This window comes from Meleagris gallopavo, chromosome 26 (assembly GCF_905368555.1).
Source record: "Meleagris gallopavo chromosome 26, MGAL_WU_HG_1.1, whole genome shotgun sequence".
NCBI classification, from domain to species: Eukaryota; Metazoa; Chordata; class Aves; order Galliformes; family Phasianidae; genus Meleagris; species Meleagris gallopavo.
In genome coordinates this window covers 262,116-287,187 of record NC_139429.1, presented here as the reverse complement: position 1 = coordinate 287,187, position 25,072 = coordinate 262,116, and the positions used below count along the sequence as shown (strand labels likewise).

The 25,072-nt window shown below is 51.4% G+C and overlaps 2 protein-coding genes across 17 annotated transcripts; both read left to right on the top strand.

Moving 5' to 3' along the window:
• Nucleotides 1-830: 830 nt before the first annotated feature.
• CCDC15 (coiled-coil domain containing 15) lies at nt 831-15,978 on the top strand. Of its 8 annotated transcripts, none has more exons than XM_085209141.1 (13): nt 831-937; nt 1,122-1,309; nt 3,321-3,470; nt 4,274-4,453; nt 4,997-5,113; nt 8,256-8,354; nt 8,639-8,794; nt 10,456-10,575; nt 12,150-12,197; nt 12,299-12,402; nt 14,493-14,672; nt 14,821-14,888; nt 15,642-15,978. In XM_085209141.1, exons 2-13 carry the CDS (start codon nt 1,145-1,147, stop codon nt 15,752-15,754), a joined length of 1,500 nt encoding a protein of 499 aa, XP_085065267.1. In that variant the 5' UTR covers nt 831-937; nt 1,122-1,144; the 3' UTR covers nt 15,755-15,978. The 8 variants fall into 8 exon arrangements, with proteins under 8 accessions (XP_085065267.1, XP_085065264.1, XP_085065269.1 ...); XM_085209138.1 differs by having other exon boundaries at nt 14,740-14,888; XM_085209139.1 differs by having other exon boundaries at nt 861-968; nt 14,740-14,888.
• A 1,856-nt stretch (nt 15,979-17,834) lies between these two features.
• On the top strand, nt 17,835-25,072 carry SLC37A2 (solute carrier family 37 member 2). Of its 9 annotated transcripts, XM_085209149.1 has the most exons (20): nt 17,992-18,066; nt 19,670-19,751; nt 19,854-19,941; nt 20,245-20,323; nt 20,410-20,545; nt 20,716-20,792; nt 20,864-21,030; nt 21,343-21,380; nt 21,622-21,741; nt 21,822-21,912; nt 21,997-22,059; nt 22,412-22,497; nt 22,754-22,802; nt 23,127-23,200; nt 23,491-23,569; nt 23,670-23,767; nt 23,890-23,954; nt 24,036-24,084; nt 24,576-24,603; nt 24,853-25,072. In XM_085209149.1, exons 1-18 carry the CDS (start codon nt 18,008-18,010, stop codon nt 24,076-24,078), a joined length of 1,494 nt encoding a protein of 497 aa, XP_085065275.1. In that variant the 5' UTR covers nt 17,992-18,007; the 3' UTR covers nt 24,079-24,084; nt 24,576-24,603; nt 24,853-25,072. The 9 variants fall into 9 exon arrangements, 8 of the variants coding, with proteins under 8 accessions (XP_085065279.1, XP_085065275.1, XP_085065278.1 ...); XR_014879674.1 differs by lacking the exon at nt 24,576-24,603 and having other exon boundaries at nt 24,036-24,575; XM_085209152.1 differs by lacking the exon at nt 24,036-24,084.

The window sequence follows — 25,072 nt, the reverse complement described above, 5'->3', positions numbered from 1 at the left end:
GCGTCTGGGGGGCACTGGGGGGCTCTGGGGGCACATTGGAGGATGCTCAGCGATTTTGGGGGAGCTTTTGCGGGGGGAGCACTGATGGATGCTTGGAGGTTCTTAGGGAGGTGATCTGGGGGACTTTCGGGGATTTTAGGGGATGTTGGCGAATGTTCAGAGGTGGGATGCTGTGGGGGATCTTTCAGGGGATGCTTTGGGAGACGGCTTGGGGAATGCTAGAGGGCAGCTCCTGGGGTGCTGGGAGGGGTTTTCTGAGGGGATGCTCTGGGACGGTCTGGGAACGCTGCTGGGTTGCTCTGGGGGATGTTTCAGTGGGATGTTGTAGGGGTGCTTCAGAGATGCTTGGAGGGACGTTTTGGGGGGTCTTTTGGGGGTGCCTGGTGGGATTTATGGGCTCCCGGTAAATGATGTTTTCAGGGTTTAGATTGCGTTTTTAGGATGCTTTATGGGATGTTTCAGGGAGATGCTCTGAAGGCTGTTTGTGGGATGCCTGGGAGGATGTTTCAGAGGGATGACCTGGAGGGTGTTTTTGGGATGCTTGAGGGGAGACGCTCTCGAGGGCGTCTGCAGGATGCTCCGGGGAGTTGTGGGAATGATGCTCTGTGAGGACTCTTTGGGGTCGTACTCTGGACTGTCTCTAGAATGCTCTGGGGACGCTCTAGGGATGTTTCAGGCGATGTTCCGGGGGCTCCCAGGGCACGCAGCTCCTCCACACCACCCTTCTTCCCCCCCCCCTCGCGGCGGGACGCGAACCTGGGGACGCTGAGGGAGGGCGGCACGTGGGGGCGTGAGCGGGGCTGCGGGAGGGGGGAAATGGGCGGGAAAATGGGCGGGAAAATGGGCGGGGCCGCGGGCGGAAGTGGCGCCAGGATTCAAACGGAGCGCTGAGGCGGAAGTGGCCGTTGGTGCGGTGCGAGAGCCGGGGGCTCTGGGGGTGAGGAGTTCGAAGGGGGTCTGCGCCTCAGGTGGGGCGGGGCGGCGAGAGGATGGCGGGGGGGATGGGCTGCGGGGGATGGGCTGCCGGTGCGGTGGGGTCTCTGCGCTGCGAGGGGTGGCACGGGGCGGGGGATGGCGGTGCAGGCCGCGGGTCCGCTCTCACATCCCCGTTTCCCCCCCAGGAGCGGCCCGGAGCCGTGCCGGGATGCCGCCATCCTCCGGACCGCGGCCGCCGGCGCCACGGGGAGCCGTGGGACGTTCGGCGCGACCACCGCGGACGGGACGGGCGCTGCTGGGCGAGAGGAGCCTGCGGGTGGCCCCGGTGGGCGCATGGGTGGAGAGCGGCCCCCGCGAGCAGAGCCGTGCCTTCGTGAGTGCCGCCCCGCCCCGGGGGTGCCACGAGCCCCGGCTGGGGCTGCAGGCAGCCGGGAGCACGTATTATTTTCTCTAATCGGGTCCCAGAGGCCGAGGTGCCCGTGTAGCCCCACCTCCCTTCTACGCGCACCGAATTCACTCGCTGCATTTCTTATGAGAAACATTGACTTCAGAACCGATCAGATGAAGGCCCTTACTGATTCTATAGAGAGCTGCTGTTGATTACTTAATTTTTTACACCACCCACTGTAACTTTAGCTGGATCTCTGTGTTTCTGGCTTGCTATCGGCAGCTGACCTCTACTATAGGTAACAGAGCTAACAACTACTGATGTTTTGCCCCCTATCAGTGCTCTTTATATTGTTTGCCGCCTCATGTTTGTGAGCAGAGGTTTTATTCCAAGTTGCTGATTTAAAATAAAGAAATGCTGTAGGGTTTTGAGCCAATCTCTGAAGTACCCCCATTAGAAACACTGAAGAAAATCTTCTCTGGTGCTTATCTCAGGGATTTCTGCTTTGCGGGTTATTATAAGAGGACTAAAAATGCATTAAGTATAGGATGAGGAGTTCAATCCCCTGTAATTAATGTCGAAACGTTACAGAAGCTCCTGTGCTTCTGCAATGATTTATTTCCATATTGTAATTTAAATTCTGAAAGGTTGAGATAATATATGGAAATGAATTGTCTCTGTATTCATGCACCTTCCACTGCCAAACTTCGAAATGAGCTGGAGCTTTCCTGGGGCTCAGGTTTTGAAGCCAACTGAGAGCTGCTGGTCGTTGTTGGGGGCTGAGCCCTCGCCATGTGTCAGAGCACCCTCTGCACGTTTGCCACACGCCAGCTGTGCTCATGCCTCCCCTTTGCCCTTGTGCCTTCAGGTGTGGACAGAGTTGTGTGAGGTTATTGGAGCTTGTTTAATACACCTGCATACAGCAGTGGGTCGTATTAAAAAATTAAATGAATGTCTTCAATCAGCATTGCTAATGAGGTTGCCAGCAGGGAGCATGGTGAGTTGGAAATGGCATCTTCAGTGCTGCTAGCAGTGTGGAGTTCTGCCCGCCTTCGTGCTGTGGTTGTGCCAATGGGGTCCCGCTGCCATTCGTTTTCCTGGCACTGAGGTGTGGGGTGCAGCCATCCCTGCAATTTGAGGTTGTAAAAATATGTGGTGGGTGATAGGATGTAACCCATACCAACCCCACAGCCCTGTCTGTCAGCTGCTTACCAGTGGCTCCACTTATTGCCCTTCGATCTGTTCCTCATAGCTGTGTTTGATGTAAAGCAGTATGAAACTGATCATCTAAATAAATAAAACTGAATTACCCTGCAGCTGGTGACAATCTGCCGCTGCAGATCCCTTTTCCAGGGTTTTGCCCAATGACTTATTTATCAGGTAGCCAGGAAATGGAGCTGGTTTTCTTTAAGCCTTGGTAGTGTTAGCAGGATTTTCTGGTGTGGCTTCAACTGGGAACTATGCAAACCTAATTGTTAGGTCATTCCTTTTAATTTTTTCACTTTGGATGGTAAAATCACTGTCAGAGCAGTAGCTCTGCCTGTGCTGTGGTCTGCAGTGTTTGATATGCTTCCAGCACTGCTCTTGCAACACAGTGAAAAATGGATATGGGGCATTGTATAGAGAATTAATGTGACCTGGGCCAGCCTGATTCTTTGGCTTTGAATATCTGAGCATCCATTTGTGGAACGGTGATCACGAGTCATTGCATTAGGCTATGCTCTTGTTTTTCCTTTCTGTGCAAGGGGTCAAAGGAGGAAACGTGTTGCTCTGTAACAGCTCCTGGCTATTAGATTTGATTCTAGCTAGTAGCAATTCAGTAGATGTTGTCCAAGCTGGCACTTTGCACACTTGAAATAAAATGTTGTTATGAAGCTCTCTGGGTGCTGCTTATCTGGCCTGTAGCTACAGGTCTTTAGAGGGGAAGCAGGAATATGGGCTGCTACCATCCTGCAGTGTGGCAAAACCATGTGAAATCTGCTTTCATCTCTTCTAGGCTTCAGCATTTCAGGTTGAGGAGGAGCTGAAGGAGCAGCAGAGGAGGAAGGCAATGAGGCTGAGGCACTTCCAGGGAGAGGTGAAGCGGCGGGTGAACCAGCAGGTCAAGATGAGAAGAAAGCAGCAGCTGCAGAGGTCCTGGGAAGCGGTGAGCAGCTCCTTCTGTCTGCTTTCCAGAGCAGTGTGTCCCTCTAAACTGGGGAAAAAGCACTGTCAACCCCAAGTCTTATTAGTAAGAAAAAAACAGGAAACTTGTGGCTCCTGCAGGCACTGTTGCTGCAGTGGCAAACCCACAAGTAAGGCAGCCCAACACCTTGGCTTGCTCTGGTGCTGAAGGTGCACTGAGCCTTCTGTTCCACATGTTCCACTGTCTCTCTGGGGCAATAGCTAAAGAACAGAGTCCTGCTGACCCCTCAGATCTTGAGTGTCAAAAAGTAGCCAGGCTGAGTTGTGAATGGTGCAGGTGTCTCCTGGCTGTGTTAGAGGAAAGCAGCATGTTTCTGCTACTCTTCCCAAAGCAATTCCTAAGCAGCAATTCCATGACATATTCTCATTCTCATTTCCTTTCAAGAGCTTATTTTAGATGATCCTTTGAATGTATTATTTAATCCTTCCTCCTCTTAAACTCCAGTGATAGTTGCCAGAAACTCACTGTACAGTGAGAAAGGAAAGTACTGAAATACCAACAGTTCTGGACACCCTGGGGGTGTTTGGGCTGCTTCCAGCGATGAGAAGGCACGGTCGAGTGGATATGTCCTCATGTTACTGCCAGAACCACTCAGAGCAGAGAGCTGCCAAACTGCTCGTGTTTGCTTGTGGATCTTTAGTGTCTTGGTTTTAACCACAGAAGGGTACGATCCTGTAAGCTCAGCATGAGCTTCTGCAGAAGCACGTGCCAGCCAGGTGGGAGATGGTCTCTGGAGATTTGCACGTGGCTTTTTACCCTGGCAGACAGAGAAGGAGAGCAACCTCGCCATGCAGTGCTTGGGCTCGGTGCTGCAGCTGACACCCAAGAAGAACACGTGTGTCTTCCGGAGCCGCCCTGTGCCCACCATCTGCAGCCCCGCTGCCCTGGCACGGCAGGAGGAGCAGGGGGTGCCCAGTGAGCCCTTCCAGCAGCAAGCTGCCCAGGTGCGTGGGGCCCTTCTACCCTCATCCTTTCCATCATGCTGAGCGCTTTAGGGTTAAGATGGAAAATGGGTAATGTTTTGTTTTCTACCCTCTTCTACAACACTTCCCTAGTATATATATATTTCTAACAAATATAGGTGTACCACTCCATAGGACACTTGTTCTTGCCCCGCTGCTTGTAGATACAGTGAATTTTTGTTAAAACCTGCTGCAAATCCTCAGCTGTGACCTCTTGCTGTGCTGGGATGTCATGCTGGAGAGGAGGCACTAGGTGGTGCTGCCTCCTTGAGCGTGTGTCCTGCAGATGAAGTGTGTGGGACCCTGAAATCTTGGTAAATGTGTCGTAGGGGCTGTCTTAAGTGTTTTCAATAGCGATGGTTATGGTGCATTTGGCACATTATAACGTGTGTTTATCTAGAGGCTGGTGTTGAGCAGGGCCCATTGGGATGCCTCTTTTATGTAAATGAATTGCTTGGTGCAGCACTCCTGGAAAACATCTGCTGACTTGTTGTTGTGTCCGTCCCTCTGTCCTTCTCATGACAGCTTAGCAAAGCCATGAGACAAGTTCGGCGCAGGCTGGCATCCTGTCGGACAGTGCGCAGAGGCATGCAGGCCCCAGAGCTCCCCGGCGGCACGTGGAGGCTTGGCCAGAGACAAGATGTGAGTGGGGCAGCTGGGCAGGGAGTGAGTTACCTGCGAGGCCGTGGCAGGGCTGGTGCTAACTGCAAACCCGAAGCGTCGCTCAGGGAGATTCTTCAGCAAAATCTGTGGCTCTGTGACCCTGGTGATGATGTACCACCCGTGGATGAGCAGGACCCAAGGCTCTGTTGCATGGATGCTTCTACCTTTGTTCTTGCAGCCACCTTTCAGAGAAGGCAGCAGGGCAGAGTGGGTGGAAACACCTCTGTTTGCAAGATTAATGAAAGATAAACTAGGAAGTAAAAATTCAAATAATATTTTAAAGACTTAGATTGTAATCTGGGGATCTGGGAGGAATGTGGTGATCAGCCCACCCTTGTGTGCCCTTCGGCAAACTTCAACTGCTCTTATTGCAGCAATCTGTTTTGTGAACACGGCAGAGATCTGGAGGACTTTCCTCACTCAAGGCTGACTTCAGGCAGACAGCTGTTGGCATGCATCTCCTTTTCTCAGAGCACTAAGAACATAGGAGCCGCATAACAAGATTAGTCCCAAGTGCCTGACCTTTTGTGCTGTTGAATTTCATCCTGTTCTGATCGCTCAGGATCAGCTTTATGCCACAGCTACTGGCATAACTGTGTCCTGCTTTGTATGCCAAGTCCTTTTTTTAACTGATGTACTTTGCCCATCTGCAAGTTCTGGAGAACACTAGCAGCAGCCCAACCTGCTGTTTTGTCTCATTACCTCCACTGGAGCCAGCTTCCTGCCTGTCTTGCACTTCTTCATTCCCTTCTCTTTTCAGGTTCATCAAAGGTGAAGTGCATTTTGGCTAGCTGTTATCTTGAAAATGCCTTTTATATAAGGGCTGGTCTGACTCTTCCTACTCTGTACTATTGGATGTTTGTTCAAGAAAGTCACCTTTGTGAACAAAAGTTGCAGCAACACTGTAATTACGGCTCAAGGAACTTGTATCTATTTGAAACACTACACATACCTTCTATTTAAGTCCTCGATGCTCAGCAAGATGGAGAGATAACATTACTTAGCTGTTGGTGTATCCTGACACGAGTAACACAGTCCCTGCCTGTGCGATGCAGGCCCTTGCAGAAGACAACGGGCTGTGGGATGTGCGGTGTGGGAGCCATGCAGGTTGTCCACAGCAGTGAGGAACAAGTCTGAGAGAGGCTGTGGGTCTCATATCCACCCTCCTACTGAGCTGCAGAAAAAGGCTAATCTGTGCTTTCTTAAAGCCTCTGACAAGAAGACGCTCTTAGCTTTTGCAGGCAACTTTAGTCCGGAGTGAAAATGTTAATTTATTGCATTGCTTTCTCTTATTATTCCAAGATAGAAAAGAGTTCTTTTGTTAATGTGAATCTTTCTCCCTGCATGCGTGCCTGGTTTCCATAGTCATAATTAGGACAGCAGCTTATTCCCTTCTTTTCAGGTGTAAAGGCTGTTGCAGACTTAACACTTTGATAAATTGCTGCTCTTTGTGTTTGTCCTGATTGAGCTTCCTTGTGCTGCCTTCTCCATCCAGTCTCTTTCATTTGGATGCAAGCATTTAAACTGTTCTGATACTTCTACAACTTCACATGATGTTATGGGTCTGCAAATGCAATCAAGGCTTTCCTTTGTTCCATCACCCTGGCTGATAATGAAATTATTGAGCAGTACCCACTTTGTCCTTTCCTTTCTCAGCAAACCCAGTGTGACCAAGTCTTGATAGTGTTTGTCATCAGTACTGCAAGTCCTTTTAATGGTTTTACCTAATAGATATTTCCTTCCCAAAGTGCTGAATTAGGCCATGTCAAAAGCTGGGCTAAAATAGGATCTAGATCTCCACTTGTATCTAAGGGGGACTGCTACCAGCTTGTCTGCTAGTCCTGGAGTTAGCCCAGGGCAGGTCCTGCACACTTACAACAGAAGTTTCAATTTCTAGGAATATTCTGACTTTTCTCCTCCCAGTTCTAGTCTCAGATTTTCCTTGCTGCTCTTACTAGCTCAGAGCAGTTCTTTGGCTGAAGGGTGATGCACAGAAACATAAAATGGTGTTGTTCCTGGTGTCCTCTGGCAGCTGTCCCTCTCCTTGTGTACTGAGCCTTACTGAAAGCCTGATTTCTTGTTACCTTGATGTCTCTTGTTTTACTTACAGCCTTGGCCTTTGTGGCACTTGTTTTATGTCCCTGTGTGCTTGTGTTGTCTCCTACAGGATTCTTTTTGTAACCTGACCCATGCTCCATTTCCTCTGTGCTCACATTGATCACGGGCACCAAAAGAGCTTGGAGCTGAGCCAGGTTTGTCTCACACTGTGCATCGTGCTCTCTACTCTGGCAAAGTAGCTTATACTTGTTCAGTTAGCATTGTTTAATGGATCATCTGTTTTTTTTCAGTCCTGTTTTCCACCTTTCTCTTTTTTTTTTTTTTTCCTTCTTCCTTGTAAAGACTTGCATTCTCCGAGACTGTTAAACAAGAAGTCTGTTCCTGAAACTATTGCTGTTCTGTCCCAAGCATTTCTTTTCAGGTCACTTTTCAGAGGTCTTGCTGGTCTGTTTCCTGCTGCATGTCTTTCCCAAGCAGATACCTAGATTGCAATAGAGTGAAAATTACCTGTCCTGTGTTCCAGGTGATCCTGCTCACCAAGCCTTTCATTGCTTTGCCTTTAGTGTTTGTAGGTCTCCAGCATGATAGCACCCAAATTCTTTTCCCCAGCTGATTATTCCCCAAAGGTTTTTTTTTTTCTCAACAGTTTCATTTCCTTCTGTCTTCAGGGCTTAAGAGCATCCTTACAAGACAATAACTGTTGATCTCTACTCTCTTGTCCAATTGAAAAAGCTTCTCTATTATATTTCTGTCATTCTAGTGTTGATAGAGTAGTTCCTCTGCCTATCAAGTAATTTCTTTTTCAAACTGGCTCCAGGCTGTCCTCCATGCCCCGTGTATTGCAACAGCACAACCATCTTGGGCGATTCCTGGCTTGACCCAAATTCCTCCTGTTGATTCACTCTGCAAGCACTTCTGCTCTTCCCTTCCTGTCTCTGTTTCTATCCTGCTGAAGGGATAGCAAGGGAAAAAAAATCTGGCTCAGAGCTTGCTTCTGGCATTTTGATTTTTAGTTTGTAGGAAACAATCTGCTGCCTCTCAAAATATTTTAATATCCTTTCAGGAGCCTGCCCACTTACCATCTGAACGAGCACAGAATGAGTGTCACTTAAGCAATCCTGCTCACCCCACATCTCTGCAGTCAGAAGTGTTGCCTAGAAAGGTGTAAAGGTGTTTTTCTTTCCATCACCCCACACACTTCTGTCCCTCTGTTTCTGCAGTTGGTGAGAATGTAGTCAGGAGCCACCCTGCTAGATTTTCTGGCTCTTAAGCCCCGCGGTGATGTTTGAATACATTGCGCTGCTGCCTGCCAGATCTCAACTAGCTTCACAGAGCAGGTGCCCTGAGGTTAACAGTATGTCTAACCCTTACTCAAGGACATTGCCTTTGCACTCTGCACCCAAAGCAGTCACATTTGAACCTCACGTTTCCTCATCTCTCCTCCAGGAATCAGTGCTGTGTGCCCCAGTGCCCACTGAAGGTGAGAACGAGGAACTTATTCTAGCAGGACATCACGATCTTCCAGCTGAACTGCAAGACCAGATGACAGCTCCACATCAAGCTGAGCAAGATGACTTTTACATCAAAATGGAATTTAGAAAAGTGAGACATGAGTCTGGGCCAGTTGAACTTAAGAAGTGCAAGTCGCTGGGAGTTATGTTCAGGCAGGGGTAATGAGGCTGCTGTTGTAGTTCCATTTGCACCTTCACACCTGGCAGGCTTGTGCCTGCTGTCACCTTTGGTCAACGCAGACCAAAGAGTGTGAAAGCAAGGTGAGATTGGTGGCTTGGAGCAGGCTCTCTGGCATGCACCGCACACAAGGGCTCTGTAACAGGATGTACAGCAACTTGTATCTTGATCTGTAGGCACAAAGGCACCGTTTTTAAATGCTGGGAGCCTGTTAGTAGGTAAGTGTAATGAGAGCTCTTGTGCCTGCTCTTAGAATAGCCGTATCGTTTTGACATTGTGCTCTCACTGCTTTGATCTTAGCACTGTGGCTTCCAAAGTGGTTTTATGTGTGCCTGCCTCGTCATGCCAGTTGTCTCATGCTCAGCAGAAATCTGAGACTTGTTGTGCAATTGCACTGGGTGCTTAATCAAGCTCCAGGCTGGGGCAGGAGGACCTGCAGCTATCCCATGTCCTTCTGCCCTGCTGGAGGCAGTGGTGGGATGGGAGAGCTGTGCATGTATCAAACTGGCCGGAGACCTCCATTTAAAAAGGAAAAAAACAGAAGTTTTTTGTCAGAGGAATGAGCTGAGATCGTTCATCCTTAGGAGCACCATTAATGTGTGTGCTCCCAAGAAGGGAACTAATGTATTTATTGATGGATTTTCTGTTTTCACGCAGCTTTATTAAGTGTCTGAGGTATGGAAATGTTTTGCCCTTTGGATTACTTGGAATACTTAGCAAATATGATATGGCTAAAGCAGCGTGTGCTGCTTGTTTGGTGGCTGGTCCAGCTGAAATACTGACTTGACAAATACTTTGAGTGGAGTGAAGAAGGCAGAGGATTCTGGGAGATGCTTCCTTTTGTCCTCTGCACTTTTCCCTGTGTTGCTATTGTTTTCTTGCACTTCATGAAGTTAATGATGAAAGTTCAACAGGTAAGAGGGTTTTATGAATCCTTATTTGGACTGAAACAGAAAAGTCTAAGGATACCTCTGGCAGTGTTTTGTCAAAGCTTTGTTCCACTTGTTCCCATTTGGAGATGCAGAACATGTCTTCTCTCTGGTGATGGGGAGAGGCCAACCTACTGGAGTGGTGTGACACTGATAAGCAGCTGAGCTCCATCCCACTGCTCTGTCATTCCCACTCTTCAACAGAGCAGGGTGAGAAAATGTGGAAAAAACAGCTCATGGGTTGAGATGAGGACAGAGATCACTCACTGATAACTCTTTGTGGGGAAAAACAGATTTAACGTAAAGAGATGAATGTAATTTTACCTATTGATAACAGATTAAAGCAGCGAGAGCTAAAAGCAAACTAAAATTACTTTCCTTCCTATCCACCCTCCTCCTCCTGAGTGGTGGAGGGGAACAGGGAATGGCATTCAAGTGCTCCATCTCTGCTACTCCTTCATCCTCACTGCTTCCCTGCCCTGTATGGGTCCCTCCTGTGGGATGCAGTCCTTCTGAAGTGATCCTTGTGTGCAGCTGATGCTGAGTGTGTTACTCTGGGGATTATGCACAGAGGACCCACCTCCAGCCTGGAGGACTTTCTGGAGGAAAGAGGAAGGTTGATGCTGCTCTCATGTTATCTTTCAGTTCTCAGATGGATCAGCGAAGGATTTGAACTCACCTGAGTCTCTGCAGAGAATGACCCTTGGTTGTCAAGCTCCCCTTGTCCTGTGGGCTGGCATAGACCAAGAGGAAAGCAAGAAGCAGGTTTGTCTGCTGCAGCTAAGTGCTCGTTGTTTTGTATCTGTTTCAGGAGTGAAATGCACGGAAGCTAGGTGATGCTGCTGGCTCAGATAAGAAGCCTCTGGAGCAGCAGTGGTGCACAAAGCTCTGCTGAGTTTGTCAGTGCTGATGGTTTCTTGAGCAAACCCACCAAGTTCTTCTTTTTAAGTCTGTTGTGTTGGCACATAGGGTCGCTAGTTGCTATTCCCACAATATCTGGGATCTGAATAATGCAAAAATGTTTTAGGAAAAAAGGTTTGGTTCCTTCAACCTTGCAAAACACAGGCTGTGAGGTGCTGTGATTTGTTTTCTGCAGTTGCATGGAGAGAGAGGGAGGAGCTGCCAAAAATGCTAAGTAAAAAAGAAAAAAAATGAACAAAGCCCCAGTTTATCTTGTTTGTGTATGAGGCTGGGAGTATAAAAGGTTCCCTGCATATCAGCACACAGCAGGAGGGATGGCGGCTTTCAGGCTGCAGCCCTGATGCTTGCAGGAACTTGGCTGTGCTCAGCCTGAGCTGCTCCGCTTGGTCAGCACAAGGCAGGGAGTTTCCTCCCTCTTGGCTGGCCCTTTGCTTGAGCAGAGCAGTGCTGCTTAACTCAATTCAGGAGTGGCTGAAGCTTGTTGGGGTTTGCTGTGCACTGCTAATGGGATCTGGCCTCTTTCTGTAGCGTGCTGAGGGTCTGATTTAATCACCAGGACCAATCTGTGGCCAACACTTTGGCTCATGTTGATGCAGGAGATGCAAAGAGATTGCTTCTCTTGGATTCCTTAAGAAGATGGCTTAGTTTTTCCTGCTTCCTTCTGACTTCAGCTTATTTGTAGTCTACAGCCTAAAACTCAAAAGGACTTTGAACAAATTGTGTTTTTGTTCTTTATGTGCATTTTCTAACAAGCTGATTCAGAAATTCATTTGTGGTTTCTAGAAGTCATGACAGCAGCTGGGGTTTGTCAGATAGTTCCTTCTGCCCCTTGCTTTGTATCTTCTTGGCTCTGATCCACTCTGAAATAACTGGTTTTGCAGCAGGATCTTCCTTGTGGTTATTTTCCATCCAGCTTTCTGTCCTTTCAGCCTGCCAATCTCTCCTATGCCATTCAGCTGTGCAAGGCTCTCTGCAGAGAACAGGGTGGACACCCTCAGTCCAAAGCTCTTGGTATTGATGAGGAAATCTGTGCCTTGAGCTTGCTGGAGTCGTGGGGCTCAGGCATGCTGCATGCTGACTGCTTCCCCTTCAGGTGGGAGAGCTTTGCCTGTAAGCTTTAGCCAGCAGCTTTCCTCACCCTTGCTGCAGCTGTGGGTTTAAGCTGAAGCCCAAATACTGAATGTTTGCTGTTCTGCAAGTGGTTGTGCACTGTTGTTTGTACCACACTCCTTTTGTGGGATTAGGTGGGAACTCGGCTTTTTTCCAGGAGGAAAGCAAGAGTTCAGAACCTTGTCAGATGAGAGATTCCATATCCATAGGAGGGTCGGTCAGTCCTGGTACGAGCACTGGTATGAAGCTCTCCAGTGCTCCGTGATGCTTTGGTTCTCCTTTCCTCATCTCTCCATCTCTTTCTTCAGTCCTTGGCTATTAAGAGACTTCTGAGGATCCTTTGGAGAAAGAGCGAGGTTTCCATCTGATAATCTCCAACTCGAGTGTCTGTACTACCTAATATTAGGTGAGTCTGTTCCAAGACGTCTTTCTCAAAGCTGCACCTTCATTCCTGCAGCGTCGGATTGAGTACCTGAGGTGCAGGCGTCTCTTCATGAGCGCCGAGCGAGAGCAAGTGAAAGAGCAGCAGAGGCAAAAGGAGCGGCAGAAGAGGATTGCTGAGTGAGTATGTGTGGGTGAGCAGCACCCTGTCACTTGCCCCTTGCAGCCCAACCTCCGGGGTATGGAGGCTTTGTGAAGACTGTCCAAAACCACATGTGATAGGACCTTTTCTGACTCCTTTGCCTCTTTATTAACTTTTAAAAATGAATCAGGAAGTCAGCTGAGAGAAGCCCTGTGATGCAAATGTCTCCTTGCTGTTTTGGTGCACAAACCTTTAACTCTGGAGTGGGTTTCATTCACCTGAAACAGGAACAGAGACCCGCAGGCTGTGCTGAGTCCTTTGGAGGCACTCAACAGTTCAGTTTCTGAGCCCCCGTGCAGCTCTGGGAGGGGCTGGGAGCTGAGGTGTCAGGCTTGGAGAGATGCATTTCACTGCAACACAGTTCTCTGAGACACCAACACCCAGGCCACGTGCCACTGCCACAATCAGAAACATTGGGGTGAGATTGGCATTGTTCTTAAGCCAATCTTCTCTGGATTTTTATATCAGACCCTTCACCCTAATAGCTATAAACATCTATATGGCATAATAAAAACTTGTTTTAGCATTTGTTCCCAGAATGGAAAACTCAGTATCTAAGTGGAAATCTCCCTGTGTTTTGGTGACTGGGTCACCTTTCCCATTTAGGGAGGTCCTTAAGGAGAAGCTCTGCAAATTCACACCAAAAGAAGAAAGATGCTCCAAATGTTTTGTCTTTGACTTGCTCTGGCATAAAATAATGCATCTCCATGATCCCCCCCGTGGGACCAGGCTTTGAGGGCAAGATTTGGCCATTCCATTCAATTTAAGCACAGTTTCAAAAAAGGAGTGTAGCCCAGCTGCCACCTGCAGCCAGTTCCAATCAATCCAAGGGGACAACCAGCAGGCAGCAGAAATGCTCCAGCCCTTAAATGACAAGGTCAGCCTGCTGCAGTGCAGTGTCCTGGAGCATGAGGTCCTGGTGTTTTTTTGGTGGTCATTTTTTAGACAGCAATTGCAAGGAAATGTTTCTGCAGCCACATTCCTGAAACTTAAATTGGTACTCAGAGATTTGGAGACACTTTCTTGCCCTGCAAGTGCTGGTGAGACGCTAAGGACCTCTTAGTTACTGATGGATTTATTTATTTATTCCCCCCCCCCCCCCTTTTCTTTTCCTAGTCGCAGGGGCTCTGCTGGGCCTGCAAGCTGCTCAGCAAAAAAAAAAAAAAAAGAGCTGTTTTTGCAATTACTTCGTGTAATGCTAAGCTGGCCTTGGCCTTAGTTTCTATAGCAGAAGATTTATGGCAGTGTAGTTAAGGCACTATTACCACTTCATAAAAAAGAGTTTATAACTTGACAAGAGAAGTTTGGTTTCAGTACTTTTATTCTCAGCATTCATATTTGACCCAACAAATAGAGTAACATCCAAAATGTCCCATTCGATTATGCTTCCTTCCCTGGCTTCTCCCTCGCTTTGATATTCTGAATGCCTTTTGGCAGTGATCAGTGTGTAACATGTGATAACATTTGGTACTCATCAGCAGGAATAAAATGGCACATGCTTTGGTTTAAAGTCTTTGTGCTTTGTAATTGCCACTTTCAAGGGAATGTGCTTTGCAATTTTTGAGTTATGCAGTCCAGATTCCATGAAAGGGGTTGTGGTGCCATGTAGGTGCAAGGGAGAGTGAGGCAATGGAGAAAGGTTTAGTTAAAAAAGGAAAAATAAATTAACTTCTTGGAGCCTGTTCAGAGTCGGTGTGGGATCCTTGGAGTTTTTCTGCTGTACTTCTGCAGCCTTAATTTCCTTGTCACTGACTTCTTGCAAGGACAGCTTAAATCAGGGTCCAAACTGCCCAGCTTGAAGAAATCAAAAGTGGGGAGGCTGAGCAATTGTCCCCAGGAACTGCTGCCCCCTGGGTGGATATAAAGGACCTCAGGCACCATTCTTAGTTTCTTAAGGGTGGAAGAGCATCTCAGGAGGCTTTTTAAGAGCACTGCAGTTGGCTTTTGGAGAACAGGAGTATGTGTCACTGCGGGTACCCATGGTCTGGCACCTGTGTGGGTATGGAGGTCAAGTTGGGAATCTTCTTCCCCCTCTGAGAAGGTCAGGGAAAGCTCTCTGTGCCTGCAGGATTAAGAGCAAGAAGGAGAACCAGCGCCAGGTGGAGGAGCAGAGGATGCAGAAGGCGGCTGAGCAGCAAGAACCCTTCCTGGGGGATGGTGTGTGCAAAGTTCTGGCCCAGCTTGAACTGGAGGAGAGGAGGCTAAACAAGGTCAAGCAAAAAGAGCAGCGAAATAAGGAGTACACAAGGTGAGCTGGCAACAGCTGGGCCTCTGCTCCTTGTGCTGAGCCTCAGTGACTGCTTTGTGCCTTGCAGGTATGTCGAAGCTTTAAGAGCCGAGGTGAAGGAGAAGATGAAACTGTACAACATCAACTTGCCTCCCCTGTGCTCCTGCAGCTCTGACTTCTGGGAGTCCCACCCTGATACCTGTGCCAACAACTGCATCTTCTACAAAAACCACAAAGGTAGGAGCTCCTGCATCTCAAGAGGAGATGGCACAGACCCGACTGAGGGTGTGGGTCTGACTGTACCGAGAGAAATCAAACCTGACCAGATGTCATTCTGTGCTTCAGGTACACCATAACTGCACAGATGTGCACCAGCTGCAGGCTTGCCTAATGCAGGTCTGGGGCAGCTCAGGCATGGTGCCTGGGGAGAAGCCGGGTGCTTGGCTGCTCCTTTCCAGTCCCTTCTCCCTCTGTCTCTTCAGTGAGCTCCATGGCATCATCAGCAAAATGCCAACCTCTGTGGCAGAGCGTTAAATAACTGCCATAATGTTGACAGGGGGAGAACAAACAAACTGGTTAAGGGCATGGGAACCCAGTGGCTTTTGTAGTGCTCTGTTTAAATGCCAAATCTGCTCTTGGGAGATTGCTTGTAAGAAAGGGGTGGAAATCTTCTTTATGTGAGAGTGCTCTGATCTTGGCCAAACACCTGGCTGAGTAATTGGGAGTTCTCTGCTAGGTGGCTTTCCGTGCTGTAGAAATGGAAGCCTTATAGAAACCTCTGGCTGACAATAGTGCTCTGTAATGAGGATCCTACAGGTGGCTGTACAGCCTGTAGGTTGTAAAAAGAGTGTGGAAAACTACTGGCATCTTGATGATTTTTTTTTTTAATAGCAAACAAAAAAACTGTTTTTCTTGCATTAGAAGCCTGAAGCTTTTAATCAGTGAAATGCTCATCTTGTAACACTGTTGTTTGCTCCCTTTCCCTCCCAGCTTACAGCCATGCACTACAGTCTGTCATCTCATCCTGTGACCTGGTGGATGGAAGGCCGAAGCTGCCCCTCCGCCACCTCGCTGCTCTCTGCACCTGCCCTGCAAAGCTGTGAGGAGGGCAGCGGTGGTGGTGCTGCAGTGTCTCAGCACCAGAGCTGCGCTGTGCTGATGCATTTTGCTGCAGTTTGTGCTCAGGTTTGAACTGCACATCTTGCACTAGGCGCAGTTGGCTATTGCACAGGGCAAGTGTGAAGGAGCAGACTGCTCTGTGGCCGTGGGTAGAGTCAAGCACTTGGATTTTAGCATTCAACTGCAGAATAAACTGCAGCACAGATGATGCTCTTTGGTCTCATTTGTGGTGAGAAATGAGCAGAAAGAAGGTGCCTGGGGTTGAATGTCGTGTTGTCTCATGCATCACTGAAGCCCTGCTCCAGAGATTGCTTGCAGAGGGTTTTGCTGCGGATGTGTGTCCCCAGCTGCTGCCCGAGGTGTGTGTCTGCTGCCCAACCCTCACCCACCCTGCTCACTTTGTGGAGGTGGGAGCCTGGGCACCCAGGCAGTCTGGGAACTGGATGTGTGCTCCAGCTGCTTTGGATGGAGAAGCCCTCTGAGCCCAGACCCTGTCCCTCTCTTTTCTGTTCAGTTCCATATTATGCACGCTGGCCCCTGACTATCAGAGCAAGGCCTATTGCTTGCTGCTTTCTTCCAGGTGAGCACCTCTCTAATTGCAGGGCAGCACCCAACCCATGCTCCGAGGGCCAGTGGTTTCCTCTGTGAAGGGGCTTTGCTGTGGGAAGGGATGTTTCATCTCTTGGCACAGTCGGTGCTTTCTCTGGTTGCTGCTGCTCATGGGATGCTGGCACAAACTTGTTCTGAGCAGTGGCAGCACACGTAGGGTGCTGTGTGGTAACCATAGGGCTGCTCCTCTTGCTTTGCTGGGGCCCTGAGCATCTCTGAACTGAAACTGTGCAGCCAACTCCCCATCAAAGCTTCATTTTCTTCCTCCATCCCCCCTGGGCTTCCATGACCAAGCCTCCTCCTGCCTCCTCTCTCCACCATTAACCCAGGCAGGAAGGGCAGGCGCCCAAGCGTGCGGCCCCGCTGCTGCTGCTGACCCCGAACCGCGGCCGGAGGTGGCTCAGCACAGCGGTGCCAGCACTACTCATTAACTGGGATTTGCGTCATGGGAAGATGCTGCAGACAGCGCTCAGGGGTCGATCACCTCGGCCAACCCACAAGGATCAGCGTTGGGCATGCCTGCGGCACCTTGCTCGTGCCCCGGGGATCGAGGGAGGCAAAGGGACCCAATTTCCATCCATCCCGGGGGCCGTCGGCTACATCGGCGCTGAGCTTAAAGGGATGGAGGTCAAACAGAGCCGCAGTCAAACCATCGTCAGCATCTGTCCCTTGGCTGATGCTGAGCCCTGCTCGCACCTCCGTCCCTGACAGCAGTTCTCTATAGTGGCGGTGCCAAAATCCACGTGAATCAGTTCGGTTTGCCCGAGGCTGGGCAGCAGGGGTTGGCCCAGGGCAGCCCCGGTCCCACAGCGCTTCCCGTGTGCTGCTGGAGTGATGGGGCGGCGGGGGGGCTGAGAGCTGCAGCCGTGGGGATGGCAGCTGGGGGCAGAGCAGCTCGGGGGCTCCTGGGAGCTGTGTGCTGCGCACCGATTTGTTCCTCCTTAGTTTCTCTTCATCCCTTTTTCTTCGTCCTCCTTTGTTTGTTTTTCTTTCCACTTCTTTTTCCCTTCCATATTTTTTCTGATTTTGTTATTTTGTCTTTTTTTTCCATTCTTTTTTTCTTTCTACTCCTTATCTTTTCTCTATTCTCATTTTTTTTTTTTTGTTCTTCTATTTTTCTGTTGGTTTTTTTTTTCGATTTTTCTTTTTTTTTCTGTTGTTTTATTTTCCACTTTTTTCCTTTTTCTTTCATTCCCTTTCGCTCTTTTAATTTATTTCATTATTTCCTTTTTTTTCATTATTTTTTTTGTTTTCCCTTTATTTTTTTTTCTTTCCCATTTTTCTTATTTACATTTGTGTGCGTACTTTTTTTCTTTCTCTTTCCCCTTTTCCAACCCCGTGTTTCTGTTTGTTTGTTTTCTTCTTTTGATTTCTTTTTTTTCCACCCCGTCCTTTCTTCTCTTTCTTCCTCATATTTTCCTTTCCTTTTTTTTTTTCATTTCCCATTTCTTCCATCACCTTTTTTTTTTTTCCCTTCCTTTTTCTCCCTTTTTCTCCCCATCCCGCCCGCTGTGTCCGTCCCGGGGCGGGCGGTTCGGGGCGGTCCCTGGGCGGTGCCGGGCGGGGAGCGGCGGCCCCGGGTCAGTAAAGGGCCGGGATCGGGACCGGGGCGCGGCCCGCCGCTCGCCATGAGGGCAGCGCTCGCTCCCGGCGTCCGCCTGCTGCGCGCCGTGCCCCGGGACAGCCGGTGAGGGAGGAGCCGGCGGGGACGCGGGGTGGGAAGCGGGGGGACGCGAGGAGCGCTGCGCTGCGCGGGGACGGGGATGCGCGGGGACGGGGATGCGAGGGGACGGGGATGCGCGGGGACGGGGATGCGCGGGGACGGGGATGCGCGGGGACGGGGATGCGCGGGGACGGGGATGCGCGGGGACGGGGATGCGCGGGGACGGGGATGCGGCACGCGGCAGGATGGAGCCGCCGCCTTCGCACCTCGCTGCTGCCCGTGTTGTCCGTGTGGGCTCTGTGCCTCCTCCGGCCCCCGGGCGATGGTGGGCAGAGGGGCCGGAGCGGCTCTTGGGCGCTGGGAAAAATGCTTCTGGGTGCTCCGAGGCTCAGCCTCACAGGCAGAGGATGCGTGGTGCTGGGGGAGACCCCGGTGTGCCCCTGGCAGCGGTTAGGGATTCAGGATTCCCTCTCGGGACGCGCAGACCCTGGGTTGGACGTTTCTGCAGGCGTCCTGTCTGTCCTGTCCTGCGGGATGAGGTGCCGCTGCGCTGGGTTAATTGAGCTGACGGCTCTGCGGCCACGGCCGAACACCCCGGCAGCCGCCTGCTTCCCCTCTGCTGGCCCTGCACTGCTGTCATCTTTTCCACTCCCCGGTTTGTCCCTTGGGCTCGGGACGCACGGGACGTTTCTGTTCCCCTTTCTAACACACAATGCCCTGCAGTGCTCAGCAGCGATTTTATTATAAAATTATTTATTTGGAGTGGGAAACAGTGATTTCTACACCACGTTAGGGCCCCAGCCCCCAAAACAGAACTGTGCCCTGGCCCTGCGGGGCCCTTGGGTGTTCTGACACCATACTGTGGGAAGAAGTGAAACTGACTTAAGCTCTTATAAAACGACTTTCCATTGGTTTTGTTGCATTTCGTTTTCTTTTTTTTTCATCTGAATGCAGAGTCCCACTCTTTGGGTTGGGATCTTCCAGGCGCTCTCCTTCAGCTCTGCTCAGAACAGCATCCTCTGGAGACACCTCTCCCCATTTTTCCCAATTTCCCACATTTCATTGGAGCAAACAGGAGGGAGCAAAGTGTGCAGCCCCCCCCTCCCTTTCCATTTCCCAGCTCGGTTTTGCGGAGTGCTGGCAGTACGGTGACTCAGCCACACTTCCACCCGTGGCCCCGCATGACATGGGGCTGCAAGGCCAGAGAAGCACCAGCCCCGACCCAGGCAATCACTCCGTTAGCAACAATCCCACTCTTATCTTTAATCCCAATTACAATCCCAACCTCAGGGCACTGCACTGCCTGGGGAAATGCCTATCTGGATCTGACCCATCTAGTAGGAAGTCCTCCACCACCCTCATAGGAACCGGGGGTATTCCGGGGGAGAACTGAGAGAAATGGCCCCACTTTTCCCCTTTTCCATGCTTTTCAAAGGAAGGTGCTCAGTTCTCCATCACAGGCTAAGAGTAGCATGCATATACCCAAATATTGCAACCACTCCCTGCAGGGATCCATCCTATGTCCTGGTGACTCTCATCCCCCTCATCTCATATTGAAGAATGGAATTTTTTGAGGTGGTAACTGGCTTTTGCTCAATCCCCTATCCCTGACTCCCCTCTCCTGCAGCTACCGTGGACTGACGCTAGTGCTGACCTTCCTCTCCTACACCAGCTACCACCTCTCCCGAAAACCCATCAGCATCGTCAAGGTGAGCGACACAGCACCCCATACCCATATCCCATATCCTGGGAGGATCCCTGAGGACCTCCCTGGACTGGACTCATCCCATTTGCTCTGTGCACCCTCCCAGAGCCAGCTGCACCTCAACTGCTCGGCGCTGGGCACCAACCCTCACAACGACTCCAACAGCACCACGTGGTGCAGCTGGGCGCCCTTCGGTAAGGCTGGTACCCAGAACCCCAAATGCATCCAAATCTCAGCTCTGTGCCTGAAGGCAGTTTCAGTCATTAATGGGTTAAGCTGGGCAGGCAGGGGACCAGCACTCATTAGGCTGGAGGTGATTAAGTGGTGCAGGATTGTGCCCTGTGCCCTGGACCAAAGGACAGCGGATGTTGAAATCAGGACAGGGTGGGATGGCTCCCAGCTCCCAGCCCTACAGCCCGACCTGGGAGGATCTGTGGGGTGGGGATGGGGATGGGGATGGGGATGCAGCTGCAGCCCTAATGCTTTCTCTTCTCCAGATCAGGACAACTACAAGGAGCTTTTTGGTGCTCTGGACAATGCCTTCCTTGTGGCGTATGCCATCGGGATGTTCATCAGGTACAGGGGCTGTGCTCAGGTTCCCCAGCTCAACCCCATGCTCCCCATTTGGCACTGCTCCTCAGTTTCCCATGCTCTCTCCACAGTGGCATTTTCGGGGAGCGGCTGCCGCTGCGGTACTACCTGTCGGTGGGCATGTTGCTGAGCGGGATCTTCACAGCACTCTTTGGCTTTGGCTACTTCTGGAACATCCACGTCCTATGGTACTACATCATTGTGCAGGTGCGGCCTGACCTCATCTCAATTTTGGCATTTCCTCCCCTCTCAGCGTGGGCGCCGATACCGCCCGCCCAGTTTGGGAGGTGCTCCCAGATCACCCTCTGGGATTGTCGCTCTGCTTCCTCCTGCTGGGAAAAATACCCACGTGTGGGTGTTTGCTCTCTCCCTGCCAGGTGTGCAATGGGCTGGCACAGACGACCGGCTGGCCCTCAGTCGTGGCATGCGTCGGGAACTGGTTTGGGAAGGGAAAGTGAGTGCGTGTCCCTGTCCCCGTGTCTCCTGCTCGCAGCCAATGCTCATCCCACCGTCTTGTCGCCACAGGAGGGGTCTGATCATGGGCATCTGGAACTCACACACCTCCGTGGGCAATATCCTGGGCTCTCTCATCGCGGGCGCCTGGGTGTCCTCTGAGTGGGGCTTGTCCTTCATCGTGCCCGGCATAATCATCGCTGTCATAGGCATTGTCTGCTTCTTCTTCCTCGTGGAGCGTGAGTGGTGATGCAAATACCCAGCATAGATTTTCTCTTTGCTCATTTCCAAGAGGGTTTGGTGACCCCAAAAAGCAATTTCCCTTTGGAGGCAAGCAGGGATGTGTCCTCGGTGCTGGGAGCAGACCAAGCACCACAGGAATGCTCAGCATCCTTTGGGATCGCACCCTGGCCTCCCAGATGCCATTGGCTCCTTGTAGCTTTGCTCAGAAACATTTTGGGAGGTTTTGTGGGTTTTTGTGGGGCTGTTTCACTGCCAGGGACATGGCACCTGCAAGGCAGTGCTCCCAGGGGTGCCTTTTCCTCCCACAGATCCCGAGGACGTTGGCTGCAGCCCACCCCAGCAACACGTGAGTTACATCGCTGTCCTGGGGTGGGTGGGGAGCCTGCAGCCGCTGTGCCAGGGATCAAGTAGCTTGTAAATGCCTTGGTGCTGTCAGAAATCTGAACGATACCTGACTGTTGGGATGCTTACTGCATTGGTGCAGGCATCCTATGGGCCAGTTCTCAACCCAAGTCGTCACATCCCAGCAGCAAACTTTATCATTTCAGCAAACCTTACGGTTCAGCCCCACATCTACTTGCTTTTAGGATGCATCAGATGAGAAGGAACCCGAAGGGATGACTTCCGAGGACCGCAGCAGCACTGACCCCAAAGAGCTGGCTGAGGAGCTTGAAGCCATCAGCTTCCTCGGGGCACTCCGGATCCCCGTGAGTCCCTTCATCCATAACCCCCTGGCAATAAAATTAGTGGAAAAATGTGCTCCTGATGCTGTCTTCTCTCCTCACAGGGTGTAGTGGAGTTCTCTCTTTGCCTACTCTTTGCCAAGCTGGTGAGCTACACCTTCCTCTACTGGCTGCCACTCTACATCGTGAATGTTGGTGAGGTTTTGGAGATGGTGGAGCAGAGCAGGGTTGATTCAGCCCCTCATCACCTGGGTCCTCACCCCACTCCTCTTCCTGCAGCTCATTTTGGTGCCAAGGAAGCTGGAGACCTGTCCACCCTCTTTGACGTTGGCGGTATTTTAGGTTTGTGGTGCACCTGGGTGCAGGGTTGGATCAATCCTTGGGGACAATCCTGGGTCTCTCTCACCCAGGCTCACCTTTCCCTTAGAGAAAATATCTTTCGGAGTGGAGAGTTGTCTGTGGGTGCAAGGAAACCATGCACAGGGAGGCAGCCAGCTCATGGATAAATGACAGCCCTTCTCTGATGCAAAGAAATTGAACTTGGATGTTCAGTCTTTAAAATATTTAGTTTTGGGGGCATCTCGCTCAGAAGATGGGACAAAAGAGCATCCCAGTGCAGTGAACCATTTAATTTTGGGGTAACCCAGTGTGGAACTGCTTTGCCCTTGGGACTGATGTGATTCCTTTATCGCAGGGGGGATCTTTGCTGGCCTCATCTCTGACTACACTGGCGGCCGGGCCACCACGTGCTGCGTGATGCTGGTGGTGGCTGCTCCCATGGTAAAAAAAAAAAAAAAAGACTCCAAAAGGATCTTTGTTTTCCATCCCACTCTGTCTTAAAGCCTGAGCAATACTGTGGTGAAGCCTTGGGGTCTCACTGAGCCAGTCCAGCTTTCATCCCTTTGCTTTGCACTGCTTTGCAGTGATGATTTGGGTTCCCAAGAAGCTCCCATCCCGCACCTAGGATAATGATGCTGTGAAATTGCCCAGGAAAGTGGGATACTGAGGACGGGTTTGTGCTTTGTCTCTCTTCCAGCTGTTCCTGTACAACCACGTTGGACAGAATGGCATTGGCACATCTATAGGTAGGGAGCAACTGGGTGCAGTGATTCCATCACCGATGGGCAGTGCGAGAAGTTCCACTCACCCTCCTGACCTCATTTCTCCCCTCAAGCTGGGGCTTAGGGCACCCTTCTGGCTTTATTTTGGGAAGGAGACCCTGGATGTTTTTTTCATTACCAAACCAGTGGGCTTGGCTGGGGAAAACATGAGCTGCTGAGCGCAGTGCACACTGAGCAGGACTCACTGGGACGATGCTCCCACATCCCGCATCTCCTGGGAGCATTCAGCTTCAGCTGTCCACCACATCCTGGCTCTGGGCTGACCCCATGCCGTCTTTTTCCTTGCAGCAATGCTGATCGTCTGCGGTGCGCTGGTGAATGGCCCCTATGCACTCATCACCACAGCAGTGTCAGCAGATTTGGTGAGAGTCATGGGGCTAGCTGCATTTTTAGCTGTGTTCCAACTCCTGTCCAGAAAAGCAGGATCCCTGCTGTGTGCTTTCTTCCTATTGCTTCCTCAGTGGAAGCTGTGTGACTCCTCTTTCTGTCCCCATGCATCTCCCCTAAGCGTGTACCTAGTGGAAAAATTTGCTCATGAATCACACAAGAATGCCACATCCCTGCATACGCTCAGTCTTCCCATTCGACACATGGAAATTGCCAGCTCGTGTGGTGCTGAGGCTGTTCTTCCTCCCCCCTCTTCTCTCCCCAGGGAACCCATGAGTCCCTCAAAGGAAACGCAAGAGCCCTGTCCACCGTCACGGCCATCATCGATGGCACGGGATCTGTAGGTCTGTACGGTGGGGGTGCTGGATGTTCTCCTGGTGCTGTGGGGCTGGGGTGCCTCGCTCTCCGCTTCCCAAGTCTTAACACCTCTTGTGTTCCCTGCAGGTGCTGCTCTGGGGCCTCTGCTGGCAGGGCTTATCTCCCCCACCGGCTGGAATAATGTATTCTACATGCTGATAGCAGCTGACGTCTTGGCTTGCCTGGTAGGTCCCTCCACAGAGGTTCCACAGCCCGAAGGTTCAGCCCCACAAACACGGTTTTCCCCAGGAAAACCCCCAAAACGCATCTCTCAGCAATGACAAAGCTCCCACCTTTCCTCTTGCAGCTCCTTGCTCGTGTGGTGGTCAAAGAGGTGCGCGCATGGTACGGCTGCATGGCGAGGAAGAGAGGGTACGTCCAGCGCGACACGGGGATGTTTGTGGGGCATGGCCGAGGGATCGCAGTGCTGAGCACCATCCTTGTGTCTTGTAGCTCTAGTGTGCAGCTCACAGAGTCAGTGCTGGACGGGAAGTAGCTCGGTGTGAGTACCTCCGGCTGCACCCGCTTCAGCACCAGCACTGAATGCAAACACTGATCGGCCCCAATGCTTGGCAGGTGCCGGCAGCCACCCTCCAGCTGAGGTGTCCCTGCTCGCTGTGGGGAGTTGGACCAGATGTCCTCTAAAGGTCCCTTCCAACGCAAACCACTCTGTGATTCTATGATTGCAAATAATTCCACGGCCAAGCCGAAGGACCCAACCCCAGCGAGCAGGGCATGCTGCAGGCAGGCACACAGCACGTCCCCACCTCAATGCCTTGGGACACAAAGCACTGATTGATTCCAAACAGCCAAATTTAGAGGCTGCCCACCTGTGCTAATGAGTAGATGATGCGGGTCATCAGCTGCTAATCAGCCCACGGCCAGATTGCTGTGGGGAGGTGCACCTAAATCATCTCCAAATCGGCACGGGCCAAACCCGCGATGAGCCGCGGTGCGCAGCCCCACACGAGCTCCTCCATCTTGTGCCCGCAGGTGAGGAGCAGCGTTGGTCCGCCTGGCGGTAAGTGCGGCCCGGTGCTGCGGGGCGGGCCGCCCGCTCGGCCCCACTGCCGCTCCTGCGCTGCCCGCACCGCACTGCATGCGGCGCCTCTGGGGAACGCTGCGGGGCTTCGGGGCCGGTCTCGCTCTGCCTGGAGGTGCGGCGGTGGCGGATCTTCCCCTCGCACTTTCCTCTCCCTGCGGCCGGAGCCCGGGAGCTGCTTTTCCCTCCCTCTATTCGCACAGCTCAGCCCTCGCTCTGTCCCCGCAGGTTCAAGCAGTTCTGACGTGCCCTCGCCAGCTGCCCCGCGCTGCCGAAGGGTGAAGGGACGCGGCCGCCGTGCCGCCATGTCGCCGTGCCGCCACGCCGGCCCGGCCCGGCCCGCCGCCATTTTGTCTCGGTGGAAGAAGGAGGTGGCCAGGAGCCAGCGGACGGTTTTTGGGCCAGTTCTGTGCGATCGGCTGTTTTATTAATAAAAAGGTGCAAAGCC

Bases quoted from the DNA above. Each gene is read 5' to 3' on its own strand.
- CCDC15 (XM_085209138.1), top strand. From the start codon at position 1,145: ATGCCGCCATCCTCCGGACCGCGGCCGCCGGCGCCACGGGGAGCCGTG. The intron at 12,198-12,298 runs GTTTCCATCTGA...TCATTCCTGCAG, and splicing joins TCCTTTGGAGAAAGAGCGAG to CGTCGGATTGAGTACCTGAG. The intron at 12,403-14,492 runs GTGAGTATGTGT...CTGTGCCTGCAG, and splicing joins CGGCAGAAGAGGATTGCTGA to GATTAAGAGCAAGAAGGAGA.
- SLC37A2 (XM_085209153.1), top strand. From the start codon at position 18,008: ATGAGGGCAGCGCTCGCTCCCGGCGTCCGCCTGCTGCGCGCCGTGCCC. The intron at 20,546-20,715 runs GTGCGGCCTGAC...TCTCCCTGCCAG, and splicing joins GGTACTACATCATTGTGCAG to GTGTGCAATGGGCTGGCACA. The intron at 22,498-22,753 runs GTAAAAAAAAAA...TCTCTCTTCCAG, and splicing joins TGGTGGTGGCTGCTCCCATG to CTGTTCCTGTACAACCACGT.